The following is a 19,140-nucleotide window of genomic DNA, read 5'->3' as shown; positions in this document are numbered from 1 at the left end:
CATCAAAACGGCAGTGGAATTTCCTTCAGTGGAATTGTGGCTCAAGGAAAAACAGTGTTGTTATTGTCAATTCTGCTTTTTATTCCTCTTCCTCTTCGTCTCTTTGCCATTTCAGTCCCTTTCGTCCTTTGTCTCGTTCTCGCTCGCACATTTTTAAATACATTTTTCTCAATTAAAATTTGAAATTTATTGTAAATGTAATTAAACCAAGGCAGGCTTGTATTGACTGGACATGGTAGAATTCTGCTGAATTACTCCCTTCATTGCTGAGTCATACAAATGGTCTACAGATGATCACAGGAAGTGCTCCACCGCAGCTTTCCTGGGCCGCCACGACTTTCGACTCTCAAACACAAGCTTGTACACCACTGTGTTTCACTGAGCAGTTGTAATAGATTATCTCAGTTTGAGACCACCTTCTATTGTGTGTGAGTGTGTGTGTTTCTGTATATTATGTCTTTGTGCTCATGTGTCTGCAATTGTGTATGAGTAGGGGTCAGTGGGAGTGGTGGGTATGTAAGAGAGTGACCGCCAGCAGTCTATATATAGCACCTCCCTCCGCCCCTCGGCTCGCTCTCGGAGCAGTGTTGAAATTCCAGCCTAACTCTTCTGGTCAGATCTCCACAAAGGGCAGACTTTACTTAACTGCTATTGGCTACTTAAGGACAGCCCTTAACCATTTTCAAAGAAGCACTTAATTTCAATACTTCTTTCCAAAGGGCTTCAAAGAATTCAAGGTCACAGGAATTGTTGTGCAGAGCAGTGTTGGCAGGTCGGAGGCGGAGCAGAAGCAAAAGTAGAAACTGATAGCTGACCTGTAGGCTCATATAGCTCTCGAGCACGAGGCCCTACGCAGCCTCTAATCTACTCAAACCTCTCCTGGAGCAGGACACTGGAAAGGTTTTTTGATCCCTGTTCGTAGATTGCCCTTATGACAGAATAAATGGTTGTTGGTTGTCTACTTTTATTTTAAGAAGACACTTCTGCACCTCCTCTTCAACTTTCAACTGGAGCTCTCTTGGCTCTGAAGCATCGAGGCATCTTCACTTGGGCGGATTTGCTCTGGCTATGGCTCCTCCAGTGTGTGGCTGCAGCTCATCACCCTGTTTGATTTGGACTGAATGTGGGATAGAGCTGTAGTGCTGCTGTCATGACAGTTTTCTTTTTGACCTCAGGCTCGTGTGTTTCGCTTTTTCTGTCGTTCATTTTCGTAAGGATGGAGATTTACACTTTTAGCTTTGGTTAAACCGACCTGGTGCCAAAGCTTTACATCAAAGGGACTTCTGTAGCATTTTTGACAATGGTGGAGTAGACAAACGTCCTCTGTGACTTTAACCTCTTGCAAGGAATTGCTTTTGTTTTTAATCATGGCTGCTGTATTTCACAGCCTGTAAAATCCCACCGTTTTTTTGTTTTTTTCCCATTTCACCCACTGTGTCCTTGTAAGGCTGTCTGCACCATGGAGGTGCCAACGAAATGGAGCAGGGCTAGTGTGATCAGCTTCATCAAGGGCCTTGGTAAGCGTAAAGGCTTGCGCATTCATATGAACACCTGTTTGCAAAGCCTGAGTGCTCAGGTTTAACTCAAGGGGCCTGTCATGTCCATGAGTTAGTATTTACATCTCACCTTTCCTGTGAGGTCAGGTCACATGGTCATGAAAGGTCAGGATCTGGCATCGTTCTTAATGCAAGCACACTAGACACATCTGGGAAATGTTGTGGTAATTATTGCTTTGTTTTGTTTGGGGGGTTGGGGAAGTACTTTACACGTTTTTTTTCCTCCGGCATATTCTGGGAATCAAACCTGCAAATGTTTCATTCTGTTTATTTATCCAAGTATGAGATTTATTACCACAGGAGATAGCACTCAGCTGCGTGAATGCAAAGCAGGGAGGATCGTGTAAGGATTGCCAGAATCGGTGTCCATCGCCGAGCCATAACTCAGTCGAAATTTGAACACACAGATGTGGTTTTTATTAGTTTGAATACAATTTATGCTCAAGAAGATGATTTTTACACTACCCCATTCCTCGTGACTCTACAAGTGAGAATCATCAACCATGAGAGCATTGCAAATATGAACTTCTAATGCATATTCAGCGCTGTTTGTCATGGTTCAGAAAGCAAAAGCAGGCTGAAGGCCCAAAAATGATGAGATCTGTAGTTCAAAAACCTTTAGCATTAAATATGCTCCAGTTAGCAGTAACGCTGATAAAAAATGTGTGCACGCTGGGGGCACAGAAGTATTTACTGTAACTCAGGGGTGACCCACAGAGTCAGAGTACTTCAGACTAACTGGCCTGTCTTATATGTCATCAGCTTCTCCAGTGGGGCTGAAGCCATCCATCCCACCAGCCAGCGGTCCCTTGGGTGAGAGGAAGGGCCCCGTCGTCATGGCGCCTGTCAACGTGGACCCAGAGAGCAAGCCGGGCGAGTTTGTCCTAAAAAGCTTATTTGCCAACTTCACCTTGCTCTCTGAACGCAAGATCCGTATCATCATGGCTGAACCACTGGTGAGTGACCGAGCTTCGATTCGTTCTTTTTTTTTCTCTCCATGACGCTTAGTCCACTTCTGTCTGTGTTACAGCATCATAAACACGCATTTTGGCCCTCTTATTTCATTATGTTAGTCATCGGAACTTTGGATGACAGTGTATATTGGCTCGACATTTTTATGCAATCCACAGTTTCCAACCTTTTTTAACTATCCAGAAAATCCTTTTGAATTGAAATGAATTTGAAATCCTTTTCTGTTCCTTCATCTTTATTTCTCCCTTTCCTATCCCCCAGCCATGTCTGTCCTGTCTGTAACAACTGAAAATAAAATAAAATAAATAATAACAACAAAGGTCGATCAAATGGAACAAAACGACAAAGCCGTGACGATCCATTTGGCAAAGTAAATCCGTTGGGTATCTCTGTTGGCGTTCAGACATCAATTCTGATGGCTAAAAAAACAAATGGGAAAGGCAAAAAAAAAAAAAAATTCAGCCAAGCAATAAATGGACAAAGCAGTAAATCAGGGAATGCCTTCTCTTTATCGCTGTGTTTAGTGGATTGTATTTTACCTTGGAAACCCACGCACACTCCAGAGTCAGTGATCAAATACACATTTAACCCAAGGTTTTTTTCCTCTGTACTGTTATCATTTGAAAAAGCAGGCAGTCCTAAATAGTACAGGCTTACATGTACCTGTTAGTGTACTTGAACTGTGCATGTTTACACTTTTGCTTGTCTCTATATGATAATTTTCAGTTTATGGTTCACAATGAGACGCACTGTGTTTCCAGTTTTTTGAACAACAAAGTAACCCTAATATGTCTGAGCCAGAATATTGAACCTCTCATCTCACCTTTTTGTCTGTTTGACAAAGTAAACTTCTTCACTTTTTGTTACATTTAATAAATGCGACTATTAGCTTTGACCTTCTGACCTAGTGATTTATGAGTCTCACTCACTCTCTTTTTGGACACAATGACCATTTTGTTCTGTCAGGAAACTGAACTGAATTTCTTTTCCTTGAAATTCAAAGCAAAATATTTACTAATGCTAGTAGACTAACATGAGTGTTTTCCACCTCTGTCTGTTCTTATCTGGCAGGAGAAGCCACTAAACAAATCTCTGCAGAGAGGAGAAGACCCACAGTTTGACCAGGTGTGTGTGTGTCTCATGTGGACACATACTATATACACTGTCACATATTTTGAACAGGACTAACCTTTTTGCCATCCTTTCTCTTTGTCTCTTGGCTCCGTCTCTTCTTCCTGTCATCTGTCCAGCTGATTAACTCTATGAGTTCTCTTGCTGAGTACTGCCTGCCATCCATCCTGAAGACTCTGTTCGACTGGTACAAGCGGCAAAATGGCCTGGAGGACGAATCCCATGAATATCGACCCCGGGCCAACACCAAGTCAAAAAAGTGAGAGAAGATTAAAATATTGGAGCTGTTTGTGCACATGAACACATGAACTGGATCGTGAAATACCTTCCTTTTAAAATGATTTATTTCAAGCAATGTAGGCTCAAATATTCCCAAACCAGCCTGAAATTTAGATGAGGATGATTAGAGTGATGGTCAGTCATTGTCCAAACATAGGTGTGAATGTCGCGCTTACTCATTAATATAACATAGACATAGAATTTGAGGTAGAAACCAAAATATGACAACTTTGAAGACCCGGCAACATTAATGCATTACATAGCGCAGTCAAAAGTGACCTTCACAGCTCTGTGCACCTGGGCCTAACAGAACAGACACCGTTATTGTAAGTGTACTAATATCGTCTTATGTCTGTCTTTCTCAGTGATGAGCAACAGAAGGACTACTTATTGGAGCGGAGGGATCTGGCGATAGATTTCATCTTTTCACTGGTGCTTATTGAAGTTTTAAAGCAGGTGGGGCACATTTTGCAGTCTGATCTGTTTGGCATAACGTCTTTTAAATGTTTAAAGGAGAAGCACTGATAATAATGCATATTATTATTGTCCTTCCAGAATAGCTCGTATGTGTTTAAGTGACAAAGTAAATGTAATAAAATTACATTTTACTGCAGATCCCCCTCCATCCTCTTTTGGATGGACTCATCCAAGAAGTCGTTAACCTGGCCTTCAAGCACTTCAAATACAAGGAAGGGTAAGACAGACGACCTATAAAAATTATATTGATACAATAGAATGCATTAAATGCATTTTAGTTTTCAAATTCGTAAAAACTAACTAGTGCACTTGATTGATAATATTCATGTTAATGTTTAATTTTTAGGTATCTGGGGCCTAACACAGGGAACATGCACATAGTAGCTGACCTCTATGCTGAAGTAGTGGGAGTCGTTGCTCAGTCGAGGTATTGTTGAATTAATTACTGCTTACACTGTATGCATATTTGTGTAGCTGCACGCAATAAATGTTTGTGTCTCTCATGTAATTGTACCTGTTGCCAGTACTTTTTTATTCAGAAATAAATCTCCCTGAAGACCCAACATGTACAGAGCCAAAGCTCAATGAAAACTGAAAGCGAGTGCTTGATATTGAGGCCAGTGTTTTCAAAATGTAACAGCTGAAGTGGGTACGAGAAATCTTAATGTTTCACAGTGTTATTGTTTTCCCAGATGTCTACAGTGAGTGGGGTTGTGGAACTCACAATAAAAAGAAAGTCCAGCTTGTCTCGTCAGTCTTTAAAAACTGCTGACTAAGGATGTGTGGTCATAGAGTAGAAATACAACAGAGAGAAAAAAAAGTATTTTTTGTCTTTAATTTGAAGTAGAATCCAGGTCGTGTTACAGCTGTGGGCCTGTTTGTCTGGGTTAAAAATTTAATATGTGGCAACAGTTGCTATCTGCCCTCTTTTTGACCCAATTTTCAGTGAAATCTGAGATTACAAATGCCGTCTCTCCGACTTCAGCACAAGTAAAGAACATAGTGTAGTAATAGCTGTGTTCCTCAAGTCTGAATGTGTGTTTGTGTGCATAAGGGTAATGATAAGGGTCCTCCAACTGTGTCACGTAATGTCATGTGCGATGAAGGATAAAAAAAGAAATAAAAAATCTAATTTTACTGAGTTATTACTATGTAATACAGTTACACATGGCAGCTCACAAACTGTCACACACAAACACACACACACAAAGATAATAACCCCAAAAATCCACAAACTTAATGGAACAAAGTTATCGACCAAGTATGAGATCTAATTGAGCAAAGGGAGAAAAACTGTCTTGTGTTCTTACACTAATCAAGTAGCATTCTGAATCACCTTTCTGTTATTTATTTGCACCGCATTCTGCACACACAGGACTATGACAAATTTGAGTACATACTCTTTTCAGTTTAGTTAATGATAACAGTGTTTATATGTGCTTTATTTAAACTCTCTGCACGTAGAACAAGGCTAATAACTATTTCACTTACTAAACTGCTGCAGTAACACACGTACATATTCCCTGCACATTGCCCCTCCAGCGCCTTTCTAAATATAGGCTTGTAGAGCACTGTTGTACTGTTGGTAGAATCTATCTGGCTGGTTGGTACATATGCAAAAAAGCATATACCCATGTGCATGTGTTTTTAAAAGAGCGGGGGGGGCAGACTAAATGTGCTCAATCTATGCAAATGAACAGAGATTAGAAGACTCTTGATGCTTTGTTTTAGTTATTCTTCAAATGTAACCCCCCCCCCCCCACTTAGACATAGATATAATGGTATTTACTAAAACTCACGAGACTTGCTCATATCTGGTCACCATTTCCTCGGCAGGTTCCCAGCAGTGAGGAAGAAGTTCATCTCCGAGCTCAAGGAGCTGAGGCAGAAAGAGCAGAGCCCGTACGTCATCCAGTCCACCATCAGCCTCATCATGGGACTCAAGTTTTTCCGCATCAAAATGTACCCAGTGGAAGACTTTGAAGCTTCCTTCCAGTTCATGCAGGTAGACTGAGCTACTACTGTAATAGCTTCCTTGCCAAAGTGGGCTGTATTTAGAAAGCTTAAAGGAATGATGTAGATTTTTTGTTTTTTTTGGTTGGAATATTTGTACCTGGAAGCTCTTAAGTGTCATCATATGGCTTTCTAACCAAGTTCTACAAAGTAATCTGGGTTAATTGCCTTGTTTTTCACGCCTCTGATGTGAGTCGTAGTTGCAAGAATTCCCATGATCCATTGCAAAACAAAGCAATGGACACATACAGAGATTTTTTTTTATCACTTTCTCTCTCTTTCTTTCTTTCCTTCTCTCTGTCTGCAGGAGTGTGCACAGTATTTCCTGGAAGTGAAAGATAAAGACATTAAGCACTCATTAGCTGGACTCTTTGTGGAAATACTCGTACCTGTAGCTGCTGTAAGTGCATTTAATCTTACTCCTCAGAACAAAAAAGAGTAGACATTAGGACAGGCCCAGATTGAAATTACTGCTCTCCATTTATATGATAAGTCTGATGTCTTAGGATCATCAGTATATAATGCTCCGTTTGTCTCGATCAGGTTAACAGAAATTGTTCTGGTGGGGGGAAAAATGAAATCCAATGTATATCGACATAACTTCTGCATTATCTCTCCTCCTCCAGACCGTGAAGAATGAGGTGAACGTGCCGTGTCTACGAAATTTTGTCGAAAGTTTGTACGACACCACACTGGACCTGTCCTCTAGGAAGAAACACTCTCTGGTAACTTTTTCCCCGTATTCGGTTTCACCACTGGTAATCTCTCTTCATTTCCTCTCCATTACTAGCAGTTGGTGAAAGCACTTACTGTAACTCTCCCAACATGTGGGCTTTTATCTCTTCGTGGGAACGAGATAAGAGTGTAGTGTACAGCGCACTGGCTATTTTTTGAAGCTGCGCCAGATGGGCAGTGTTTGCCTACAGCATGGAGGTAGGCAGGGAAATCAGCAGTTCATCTGACTCATTAAAACAGTGCACTAAGGCTAGGCTTTGATTACAAGGTTACTGAACTGTATGTGATTTTCAGTGCTATAACTTCCTTAAAATATAGACACAACTTCTCAGAAATTTCTTAGATGCATGACAACGCTCGCTGAGGTGGTGCATTCTCTAAGATGTAGCCCCACCTTTGGGATGTGTCCTGCGGTTATTTGACGGGCACATTTGATAACAAGACATGCCATCAGGCCGCTGTGCTGCATTATTTTTGCAGATTCTCTGCATACTCCAAGCCACCCATATGCAGCTAAGACCTGACACACCTCTCTCCAAACAAAAGTTCTTGTTTGGGGGGGGGTTCACTTTTTCCAAGTGAATTACACAGAGGCATGCACACTAACAAGCAGTCATCTGCCATGTCAGGGAGATCATAATTGACAAACATGACAGGAATGATAGCAATGTGGTGCTTTTCCATAATTGTTATTCATTTGCATTCTGGGTGTCTGAGTGAAAGAAAGAAATGGGCGAGAATCAGATAAAGAGTGCTCACTTTGATAAGGAGTGACAGGTGCGCTTCTCAAGGTTAGACGTTCCAAAACCAGTCGCGACGCCTCTCTCGACCCGCGCTGATCATTAGCAAAGAATTTGTTTTAAAGAATGATCTGCATTCTGACTTACATAACCTTTAAGAATGACTGTGTAGAGGAGATGTCAGGTCTGAGCCTGCTGGACATGAAATTTCTGTTAAAAATCCGTAAATATGAGTCACTTCTGAAAACTCACACTGTTGATGGTTTGATATACATTTTTGTTTTTAAAGGACAAAGATGGATTTCAATACCTGGGTTAAAGTTTGCAGCTAGTCAGACTGTCTCTGTCTCTTGTGTAGTTGGGGAGAAAGAATGAGTAATGAAATTTGCATTGATGTGCCATCATCGCACTACCTTTGAGCTTTCATCCAGAGTAAAATTGTAACAAATCAGAGAAGTGCTGTTTATCAACATCAATGTTTGGCTGACAGGTCGGTTCATCCCTCCCAAATTTGTCATGCGCCTCATTTAATTTTCTCCCATCTGTCTTCCCTCCCTGCACCAGGCCCTGTATCCTCTGGTGACCTGCCTGCTGTGTGTCAGTCAGAAGCAGTTCTTCCTCAGCCGCTGGCACATTTTTCTCAACAACTGCCTCTCGAACCTCAAGGTCAGCTGCTTCGTCTGTACGATGCAAATCCACAAATTACTGTATACTCATAAAAATAAATTATGTGTGAAAAGTGAACTGTACATGCACAAAACACTACAAAATATTTGCTCTACCCGCTAGCCCTTCAGCTTTAAAATCACCCGTCAGTGTTTATTGCTTCAAGTGAAGCACTGCAGCTTAGAGACTGACTGACCGGGGCTCATAAAGCCTCGTAAAGTTTATGATTACACTTTAAATCTTTAGAATCCAGTGTATGTTGGGCACACAGCAACAATTTATACTGTGCCTGTACAATAACAGAAAGAAATGCCCCTTAGGGTTTGTTTTGAGAGAAAACATTTCTGTTACCAATGTGTAACAAACTCTACCTGTTTTAAGTCTAATTGTTTTTTTGTCTGCATGCGTGTGAATGCAGAATAAAGACCCCAAGATGGCACGAGTGGCTCTGGAATCACTCTACCGCCTGCTGTGGGTGTACATGATCCGGATAAAGTGTGAAAGCAACACTGCTACACAAAGGTAATGCTACATCTGTTACTTTTCTGTAAAATAGCATGTAAGATGTAATCGGAAGCTCGGTGTCATCATGTTAAGCAATCATTAGTTATCTTTCCAGAAATAATCTTCTTCTTCTTTTTTTTAAAATTGTGCCATAACTTGTATGATTAAGTTATTTAGTGGAATTTCCCTTAAACATGGTACACTTGTAAATATAGTCAAATGCATCAGGAATTACAATGCTAAGATTATTTACATCTCTTTGTCCCTCAGTCGCCTGACGTCCATCACCACCACTCTCTTCCCCAAAGGGAGTCGTAGCGTCGTGCCCAGAGACATGCCTCTGAATATTTTTGTCAAGATTATCCAGTTTATTGCCCAGGTATTATTATTATTATTATTATTATTATTATTATTATTATTTAACCATGAAAAAAATAAACTCTTAAGATTAAAAATCTCTTTTTCAAGAGTGTCCGGGGACAAGAAGAAAAGTGGTACGCTCATAAGTTGCATAAATTAATAGCACACACACATAAAAATCCATAAACCAGTTAAATATAGTCAAAGAGGAAAAGAATAAAACACAGAAACAACCAAGATTATAACCTTCATTATCTGTAAAAAATGAATACCTTGATAAATGGCATGAGTGACCAAACCACATAAAGTGTTGTTCTTGCTCAGAGAAATAAAGTCACATTTGTGTGCATAGCATAGTGTTTTTTTCTGTACTGTTACTGAAAAACAGACCAATGCAATGATTAATCCAAAATTCTGAGCTGACACGGTTCCAGTAACTACTCAAAAGCTAAACAGTAATGAAAAGTAGAGGCTGACCAACAATGTAGGACATGAGATGTTTTTTTACATTTCACTAGAATCCATTATCAAAATTGATTACATTCTATCTGATGTCTGAATTAGCGGCAGAGGGTTTTGAAACCTGCTCTAATGCTGTTTAAGTGCAGCGCACTCTTTGCTCTTGCATTTGCTGCTGTCATGTAGCAACCGTGTAAAACCCCAGTTGCTACATGACATGAGTTTCTGTGACTCCGACAAAATAAGAAGTATAAATAAGACCTTCAGTGTCCTGTTTTGTTTGTTGTTTTTCTTTGATTTTTTTTTTATAAATAGTTTTTATTAAAATGTCCCACTGCTGACAGCAGATACACCTGCTGCCTCACACCATGTTGCCTCTAAAATCCTGTAACTCCAGCATGTTTGTCCTTTCTTCAGGAGAGACTCGATTTTGCTATGAAGGAGATCATATTTGACCTGCTGAGTGTTGGGAAGCCTGCCAAAGCCTTCAGTCTCAACCCAGAGGTAAAAAGGAGCGGACACAGGCATTCAGTTGCACAAAGATCAACAGTGGATCTCCCCGGGACATTTTATAGATCTAAGCATTCCAACTTTGATTTCTATCAAAGGAATGTAAAGAACAGTATGTGGTCTGCTGGAAGCTTCAACGTAATTAGCCTGAAACGGAGGATATTCACTTTACCTAATAATAGTTAGGAGAGATGGACTTGGCAGTGAGCGTATCCTGTGTTGGACATTATGTGCTAAACTATCGATTGGTGTAATCTGACAGTGCAGTATGCTTTGCACAGTTTAAGGATGTTTACAGTCACAGTGAGGCTTTTTGACAGTATATCAACAGTTATATAAATAGATCCCGCTCAGCTACATTCACTGCAGGATCTGTGTCTTACTGGGAAACAATGTAATAATGTTGATCTACATTGAATTCTGCTTTATATCTTCCATTGCTCTTGAAAAACTGGCATAAAAACTGGCGCTGTATCTGTCTTCCAGCGTATGAACATTGGTCTGCGGGCGTTCCTGGTGATAGCAGATGCTCTCCAACAGAAGGATGGAGAGCCTCCTATGCCCAACACAGGAGCCACTCTGCCCTCTGGAAACTCTCTGAAGAAGAAGAAAACATATCTCAGCAAGACACTCACTGAAGAGGAAGCCAAGCTAATAGGTCTGTGTGGGTGTCTGGAGGCTGCTGTAATTTGAATGTCTCCCCCTTCATCGTCTCTGTTTCTGTCTGGTTCCCCACAGGCATGTCCTTGTACTACTCCCAGGTGCGAAAAGCTCTGGACAACATCCTGAGGCACTTGGATAAGGAGGTGGGTCGTTGCATGATGCTCACAAGCGTCCAGATGCTCAACAAAGAGCCAGAGGATATGATCACGTATGTAACTGCAAAGTGGAGTTTCATTCCGTTTGAAATTTTGCAAACGTGATCGAAAATAAGTGTCCAATGTACTCCTCCGTTTTCCATCTTTAGTGGTGAAAGGAAGCCTAAAATCGACCTGTTCAGGACATGTGTGGCTGCCATTCCTCGTATCCTTCCTGATGGCATGTCCAAGCCTGAGCTCATAGACTTGCTATCAAGGTAAGTTTCAGGTCTAGCTCAAGTTCCTCACAAATACAATAAAAAACTGAATCATTAAAAGAATAGAATACATTAAATTATAAGTCAAACTATATCAGTACAAGTTCTTGGTTTCAGTTTAGTTTTTTTTAGTTTCTGTGTTACTTTAAGGCTTTTTTGTCTTAATGTGGTTGCATATTTTCAGGGGAAACATGTAGGAATTTCACAACAGGCATTCAGTGCAAACAATACACAAAAACTAACCAGATTTCCTGCTTCCTTATATTTTTATTATTGTTTTATCCTTTTTTTTGATTCAAATTTCTTTTCACTCAGTTGCAATTTTAGTTTAATTTTGGTGAAATACAAGCTTTGTAACAGAAATCTTGCTTATTTTTTGTCTGTCTGTCCCTCAGACTCACAGTGCACATGGACGATGAGCTTCGTCTTATTTCCCAGAATTCCCTGCAGAGCCTGTTACTTGATTTCTCAGACTGGAGGGAAGACGTCCTTTTTGGTTACACACATTTCCTTTTACGTGAGGTATAGCACAACCTTCGGATGTTTTCATGCTGCTCTTCTAAAGTGTTAAAATCATACTACCTACATAGTGACATATTAGAAACATTTCCCCAGAACTAATTTAGATTCTCACAGAGTGATGTGGTCCTTAAACTGAAAGGTGAACATTTAGAACCATCATAGTAGCTTCTTACAATAGGACCTCTTTATTATATGCTTATTCATAATTTCAAAGTGTTAGCCATAAAACATTGTTACCAGTTGTTACCAAGGGGGTTCACTTCACAACAGGAGTGTCGTATGCTAAATACTTCCAGGTCCAAGACACCCATCAGTGTCTGCAGGATGCATCCGTCAAGCTTCTTCTCCAGCTGCTCACACAGTGGAGGTTAGCTCTGCAGCTCCAGGGGAAGATGCGAGGGGGAGTTGAGGTTTGTATAGAGTACTTTATCATTATGACAGTCACACTTAAGCCAACTATTTCCTTTCCTTTAGGAGACATGATGTTCAGTGTATTTAAAATTATATTAAAAACATTTAGAGAAGCCACTGAGCTTGAAAGGTTGTTGAGGTCTTCTGGGTTTGTCGGTCTGAAAATGCATGCTTAATTACTTTTTACTAACCCTCCTAACTTTCCATCAGGCCAGCCCTAGACTGCCAGAGCGAAGCCCTCATTGTTCAGTACTCCATGCGGTGGAGGGCCTTGCTCTGCTGCTCCTCTGTTCGTGTCAGATCAGCACAAGGAAGCTGGCAGTCGGCGTGTTAAGAGAAATACGCTGTCTCTTCACGGCACTGGGACATGCTGAGGTAAAGCACAGAAAACTCACATCTTCTCCTACCAGCTCACCAGCTTGTCTCACTTTATAGACGGTAACAAAGCAGTGAAGAAAAATACAAAAACAGTTCGGTAACAAATGCAACAGCAATCTTGTGACAAACTGTGATTAAAGAGGGAGAAAGGGTATGGAAATAGGATTGAAGGAGAGCCATCTGACTTGCTGTGATTAGACATGCATTGTGTGACGCTGTTATAAAAATAGCTGATTCTATAAATGTCTTTCCCTAAAGGACGATGACAAACCCATGATAGAGGTCATGGACCAGCTGAGCCCTGCTGTAATGGACAGCTTTGTTCACGTGGCTGTTTCTGACTCAGTATGTATATTTGTGCTTAGAATGTGAGAGTGATCAGTAACAAAAGTGTATCGATGTGATAAGTGATTTTACAAATGACTTATTTGCTCCTGTTGCCTCTCTCAGTCCACCTTGCCTCTCAGCCACCACGTTGACCTCCAGTGGCTAGTGGAGTGGACGGCTCGACTGGTGAGCAGTTCGTACGACGTGAAGAGCCCCAGCCATGTCTGGATTTTTGCCCAGTGTGTGAAGGACCCGTGGGTGCTCTGTTTGCACATCTTTTTGCGGCAAGAGCATCTGCCTAAGCACTGCCCCGTTGCTCTAGGATACGCCTGGCCCTACGTTTTCACACGGCTACAGCTGCTGCTGCCTCTGGTTGATCCCAAGTACATGAATTCACATTTATTACATTACACTTTAAGGATTTCACTCTAAATAAAATGACATGCAATGATAGCAACTTGTGTATGAAAGATTAAACTAATGCATTTTCACCTGTCTTCATGCAGCAGCCCAGTGAACGCTAAGAAGACGAGCACGGCAGGCGCCAGCGACAGCTACATCTCACTGTGGCGCAATTACCTAATCCTCTGTCTCGGAGTGGCTAAGCCAAGCATCATGTCACCTGGCCATCTCAGAGCGTCTACACCTGAGATCACTGCCACCACACCTGATGGCAGCGTCACCTACGACAACAAGGTGCGCATTTGTCCTTCAGTTGATAGCAGAGACGTAGAGTTTAGAAATGTGCACAATTTTTTTTAAATTCCTATTTATTCTATTTATCCCCTTCATATATTTTATTTATATTTGTCTCTGTATTTATATATGTGTGTGTGTGTGTGTGTGTGTGTGTGTGTGTGTGTGTGTGTGTGTGTGTGTGTGTGTGTATATATATATAATATTCTGTAACTTCTGTCGGTGCTGTGCTTTTTGGAAATCGAATTTCCCAGAGGAACCCACCCGAGGGATTAATAAAGTTCTATCTTATCTTATCTTATCTTATCTTATTATTTATTGATTTCCAACTAATGAAAAGCTTAAATGATTGGATCTGGAAACAAAGAGCAAAATGGACTTAAAGTGTGATATTTTAAAATGTAAAGATTGATCTCTGTGTGCGTGTGTTTTACTTATTTATTTACGTTTCATAGGTTATAGGCACGCCCTCTGTGGCCTGGCTTTTAAAGCAGCTCGTCCCACTGATGAGAGCTGAGAGTCTGGAAATCACAGAGTCCCTAGTGCTGGGATTCGGATGCACAAATGCTCTGGTCTTCAGGTACTGGAATAATAACCTACACAACAGTAATAAAACACAAATCCTGCTTTGATGATGTTAGCCTTGGTTTCAGTGCTAATGTTATTCTTGCCTTTGGCAGAGAATGAACTGAAAAAGACTGAATAGACAGAACAAATACAGTTCTAAGTAGATGATATGCCAGATTTGATCTGAATCTCTTCCATGAGAAAGACACGATTCTTCAGTGGGTTTTATCTTACCTACTCTCACCTGTCTGTTTATGAGCTGCATACCTGACACTGAGAGAAGAAAATGAGTCAGTGATGTAGAAGAGAAATTCTTGGAGGGGCAGAGACATATCACATTTTTTCAAAGCACAGAGGTTCCATTGTGACAGGATGGCATTTTCATTCTAAAGGAGATCAGCTATTTTTAACCTAGAGTATTTTCTGAAAAGGCTCTCATTGTTATTAAAAAGATTAAGGTCTGCCCAGACAAATTTGTTCCGTCATTACGGCGTCTGAGGATTAGTGGTTTTAGGGAACATGACATTTGGGTTGCACTGCATAGATTTATGTCACACATCTTCATTGTTCCCATGAATAATAACTATTTATATACAGGGGAGGATATCTCATTTAGCATTTTGGCAATCAGGTCATTGATTGATTGATTTTTTTTCTCCCTCAAACAGGGAGCTTGTCGAAGAACTCCATCCGTTGATGAAAGAAGCACTGGAACGTAGGCCTGAGGTAAAACACACACCGAGGTTGTGAGAGAAAACTGACTGTGCAAAATTGAGAATATTTTCTAGATTAAGTATAAAACTAGATTACTATAAAATCAGGGTTGTAGCTGATGTTTTCCATAGATTAATAATGTTTTGTTTATGAAAATGGAATATAGGTTTTGTCCACAGTCCACTATAATCAGAAGTACTGCATGTTGTACTGATGCTTTGGGCTGATTGGGACATGATGAATGTAAAAACAAAGAATTACCAGATTTTGTTTTACCTAATTTTTGTTTCTAAGACAAATGAGAGCCACATATAAGGATATTCATTTAAAATTTCAATAGAACAGTAACAGTATAATGTCCTTGTAAGTGGATATCAGGCCCTTGTAAAGCAAAACTGAGTATTTTGGTCTAAATAACCCAAAATGTGATGTCCACATATGTGGACCCCGGGTCCTAGGAGGTTAATCTCGATTTTGGACTTTCACTGTAATTTTTTTTCCTTAACATTTTAAAGCTTTTCCTACTGACAAATGACCATGGCCATATATACTACACCAAAGTAAAGGAGTAATAGATGAACATTTAAATGACAGAAAAGTTCAATTTTGTCCAAAATCTACAATAGAAAGAAAGAGTTAATTGCTAATTTCTTCCATTTACTACAGCAGTATTCCATTATCCTGTAGAAAAACAGAAATACTGCACTTCTTTTTTCTTAGCTGAAGATATCTGAGGGATTCAGTGTGTAGTTCAAGTTTTTTACACTGACAAAAAGGGGAGATTCACTGGTCTGACCTACTTAAGGTCAGAGTTGGTGGATTGTGGCCCAGGAAGTAAAATGACTTTGACATCCTGGATCTGCTTTGTGGCAGGAAACTAACAACCTGTCTGTGCTTCCAGAACAAGAAGCGTAGAGAGAGGAGGGATCTTCTCAGGCTGCAGCTGCTGAGGATATTTGAACTACTGGCTAACGCAGGAGTCATCAGTGACAGGTAGCACATACATGTATCATGCACTGAGTCATCTCGTTTTGTTTACTGGGCTTTGATCCTTATGCACACAAAAAGTTAGACTATATTCATCTCTCATCTCCTCCTGTCTGTAACTCTAGTCTCGTTTAGTTTACCAAGGTCATATTTTCCTCCTTGTTTTCCTGTAGCACTAATGGAGCTCTGGAGCGTGATTCCCTGGCCTTGGGTGCTTTATTCCTCGAGTACGTGGACTTAACCCGGATGCTTCTAGAGGCTGAGAATGAGAAAGAACTGGACGTGCTCAAAGACATACGAGCTCATTTCAGTGGGATGGTAGCCAATCTCATCCAGTGTGTGCCTGGTAAGATTATTATTTTACTTCTTACCCTTTTAATTTTATAGTAATTTTATAGTTTGACTACTACACGTCCATTTTTCAGTATCAGGCAACATACTGGCCTTTTCGGAGTCATTTTGTCTCTTGTTCTCACCCTCAGTGTCTCTCTTTCTTTCTCTCACGTCTGTGCAGTCCACCACAGGCGCTTCCTCTTCCCTCAGCAGTCTCTGAGGCACCATCTCTTCATTCTCTTCAGCCAGTGGGCCGGGCCCTTCAGTGTTATGTTTACGCCTCTTGACCGGTACAGTGACCGCAACCACCAGATCACTCGCTACCAGTATAGTGCTCTCAAGGTAAGCAGGTCCCAAATCACCAAACTTCTTTTTGCAGTAATTCAGGATATTTTACAGAAATATAAGCATTGCTTTGCTTTTGTCTCCCAGGCCATGTCAGCAGTTCTGTGCTGTGGTCCAGTTTTTGACAACGTGGGTCTCTCTACTGATGGTTATCTCTACAAATGGCTTGACAACATCTTGGCCTGTCATGACTTACGGGTAGGTGGACTCAAGGATTTCTTGGTTTAACTTGTTGTACAGTTAGCTCTCTATGACATGTATTTTGGCATTTTAGTTTAATCTAAGAAGTTACAAATCAGTTTTTAATACATGCACCACAACACAATAACATGTCGTCCTTTAGGTGCATCGTCTGGGGTGTGAGGTGGTCATTCTGCTTTTAGAACTGAATCCAGATCAGATCAACCTGTTCAACTGGGCCGTGGACCGCTGCTTCACCGGGTCTTACCAGCTTGCATCTGGCTGCTTCAAGGCCATCGCCACAGTGTGCGGTAACAGGTCGGGAATCACACCCTGGTTCTAATCTGAACTCCTGATGTTTTTACCATCAGGGAACAGATGTAGATATAAAGCTTACTTTATTTACCACGATGCCCGCTTGCTTGTTAATACTCATTGGTTGAGTTCTTACAGTAACCAATAGCTCTTTCTATTTATTATGCCAGGAATTATCCATGTGACCTTGTGACTTTGCTCAACCTCGTGCTGTTCAAAGCCTCAGACACCAGCAGGGAAATATATGAAATCTCCATGCAGCTGATGCAGGTATGCTCACTTTCATGGCACATATTAAACAAAGTCATAAAGCCAAAACCTGGCAAAGATTTAAAAATAAATGTTTCCTGCAGGTGCTGGAATCTAAGCTGTGTGCATACTCCAAGCGGATGGTGGAGCAGAAGCCTGGTAATATTTTGTATGGGACGCACGGCCCCCTCCCTCCTCTGTACAGTGTCAGCCTTGCGCAGCTCTCCATCCAGCTTGCCAGCATGTACCCAGAGCTCACGCTGCCTCTTTTCTCAGGTAAATTCTTCTCATCTGTTCTTCTGTGGAATTCTTCCAAATGGTACAAATGCAACAAAAAAGAACAGTTAAATATAAACTAACTAATATATCTATATGCATTTTTAGAAAAAGGTATCTCCTTACACTTTAATGTGGAAGAGAAGTTAATAAGGAAGCAGCATAAGTTAAAAAAAAAAAGAATAAGTGAATTCTCCTGGTATTTGCAGAGGTGAGCCAACGTTTCCCAACCACCCATCCTAATGGCAGACAGATCATGCTATCCTACCTGCTACCCTGGCTTAGTAACATTGAGCTAGTGGACACAGGTCTCTTACCTCCTGCTTCAAGTCCCTGCACACCAGAGGAAGAACCTCGAGGTCAGGCTCGGGGCCTGAGTGCATCCCCCAGCCTGAGAGGCAGCGGCTGGGGCTCCTTGCAGGCAACATCATTGGTGCTCAACAACCTCATGTTCATGACTGCTAAGGTGGGAAGCCGAGTTAATTCTTACTTGTGAAAACTCCCAAACGCACCTCTAGCTTTCTAATTAGATTTTTTTCTCTTTACAGTATGGAGATGAGGTTCCCGGACCAGAGATTGAGAATGCCTGGAACGCTCTAGTGTCGAACGAGAGGTGGAGCAACAACTTGCGAGTCACCCTGCAGTTCCTCATCAGCCTGTGTGGTGTTAGCAGTGACACCACATTACTGCCTTATGTAAGAGCATTTTTTAGTTAAATGCAGTAATCCTCACAAAGATATCATAACAAATATGCAGAAGTAATGCAAATAACCCAGAATTTCTAACTAATGCTTGCTCATCTGTTGTAGATTAAGAAGGTGGTGATTTACATGTGTCGCAATAACACCATCCAGACTATGGAGGAGCTCCTGTTTGAGCTGCAGCAGACCGACCCTGTCAACCCTGTGGTTTTGCACTGTGATAATCCTCCATTTTATCGCTTTGCTGCCAGCAACAAAGCCTCCACATCCCAGACAGGTGAGGGGATGTGTTCCTGTCACAGTCTGTGGAGTCAAATTAGATTTTCATCTCAACACTTACCCCTGGTTTGAACTTGACAGCTTTTTTCATGTGACAGATGGATGACTCTGCTGTGTTTCTGTTAAATGTGTAGGCACCACCTCCAGTAGTAACACCGTAGTGGCTGGTCAGGAAAACCTGCCAGAGACAGATGAGACCAAGATGGTCAGAGAGAGTGAAGAACGGTAAGTCATTTTTTATACCTTATATACTTATAGCTGCAGCATGGGTTGTCATGGTGATACAGTGTTTTATTTGGGTGAGACAGTCTCTCAAGAGGCTGTCATAAAGATAGCTAAAAAATGTCAGCATCGTATCAGTTACTGTATGTAGCGATGATAAT

The 19,140-nt window shown here is 41.1% G+C and overlaps 1 protein-coding gene across 3 annotated transcripts in view; it reads left to right on the top strand.

Moving 5' to 3' along the window:
* The window catches only part of fryb (furry homolog b (Drosophila)), a 47,806-nt gene that overhangs the window by 10,250 nt on the left and 18,416 nt on the right, over positions 1–19,140 (top strand). For all 3 annotated transcript variants that reach the window (XM_085470436.1, XM_085470435.1, XM_085470434.1), the window contains exons 2-36: positions 2,319–2,512; positions 3,600–3,653; positions 3,779–3,918; positions 4,304–4,394; positions 4,553–4,632; positions 4,762–4,842; positions 6,252–6,420; positions 6,736–6,828; positions 7,055–7,153; positions 8,468–8,569; positions 8,988–9,091; positions 9,344–9,452; positions 10,310–10,396; positions 10,889–11,060; positions 11,141–11,273; positions 11,370–11,477; positions 11,873–11,999; positions 12,296–12,409; positions 12,621–12,785; positions 13,047–13,133; positions 13,239–13,498; positions 13,622–13,811; positions 14,267–14,391; positions 15,047–15,104; positions 15,994–16,085; positions 16,253–16,425; positions 16,594–16,754; positions 16,845–16,955; positions 17,101–17,255; positions 17,423–17,522; positions 17,606–17,777; positions 17,987–18,243; positions 18,326–18,472; positions 18,587–18,755; positions 18,892–18,982. In XM_085470436.1, coding sequence (XP_085326562.1) covers positions 2,319–2,512; positions 3,600–3,653; positions 3,779–3,918; positions 4,304–4,394; positions 4,553–4,632; positions 4,762–4,842; positions 6,252–6,420; positions 6,736–6,828; positions 7,055–7,153; positions 8,468–8,569; positions 8,988–9,091; positions 9,344–9,452; positions 10,310–10,396; positions 10,889–11,060; positions 11,141–11,273; positions 11,370–11,477; positions 11,873–11,999; positions 12,296–12,409; positions 12,621–12,785; positions 13,047–13,133; positions 13,239–13,498; positions 13,622–13,811; positions 14,267–14,391; positions 15,047–15,104; positions 15,994–16,085; positions 16,253–16,425; positions 16,594–16,754; positions 16,845–16,955; positions 17,101–17,255; positions 17,423–17,522; positions 17,606–17,777; positions 17,987–18,243; positions 18,326–18,472; positions 18,587–18,755; positions 18,892–18,982 — 4,570 coding nt within the window. The remainder of the gene's footprint in view (positions 1–2,318; positions 2,513–3,599; positions 3,654–3,778; positions 3,919–4,303; positions 4,395–4,552; positions 4,633–4,761; positions 4,843–6,251; positions 6,421–6,735; positions 6,829–7,054; positions 7,154–8,467; positions 8,570–8,987; positions 9,092–9,343; positions 9,453–10,309; positions 10,397–10,888; positions 11,061–11,140; positions 11,274–11,369; positions 11,478–11,872; positions 12,000–12,295; positions 12,410–12,620; positions 12,786–13,046; positions 13,134–13,238; positions 13,499–13,621; positions 13,812–14,266; positions 14,392–15,046; positions 15,105–15,993; positions 16,086–16,252; positions 16,426–16,593; positions 16,755–16,844; positions 16,956–17,100; positions 17,256–17,422; positions 17,523–17,605; positions 17,778–17,986; positions 18,244–18,325; positions 18,473–18,586; positions 18,756–18,891; positions 18,983–19,140) is intronic.

This window comes from Copadichromis virginalis, linkage group LG10, assembly GCF_057382275.1.
Source record: "Copadichromis virginalis isolate Kocher_CV1m ecotype Utaka linkage group LG10, C_Virginalis_male_GT1.1, whole genome shotgun sequence".
In the NCBI taxonomy this organism is placed as follows: Eukaryota; Metazoa; Chordata; class Actinopteri; order Cichliformes; family Cichlidae; genus Copadichromis; species Copadichromis virginalis.
Note: the sequence above shows the minus strand (reverse complement) of the source record. Positions and strands in the feature narration are given on the sequence as shown.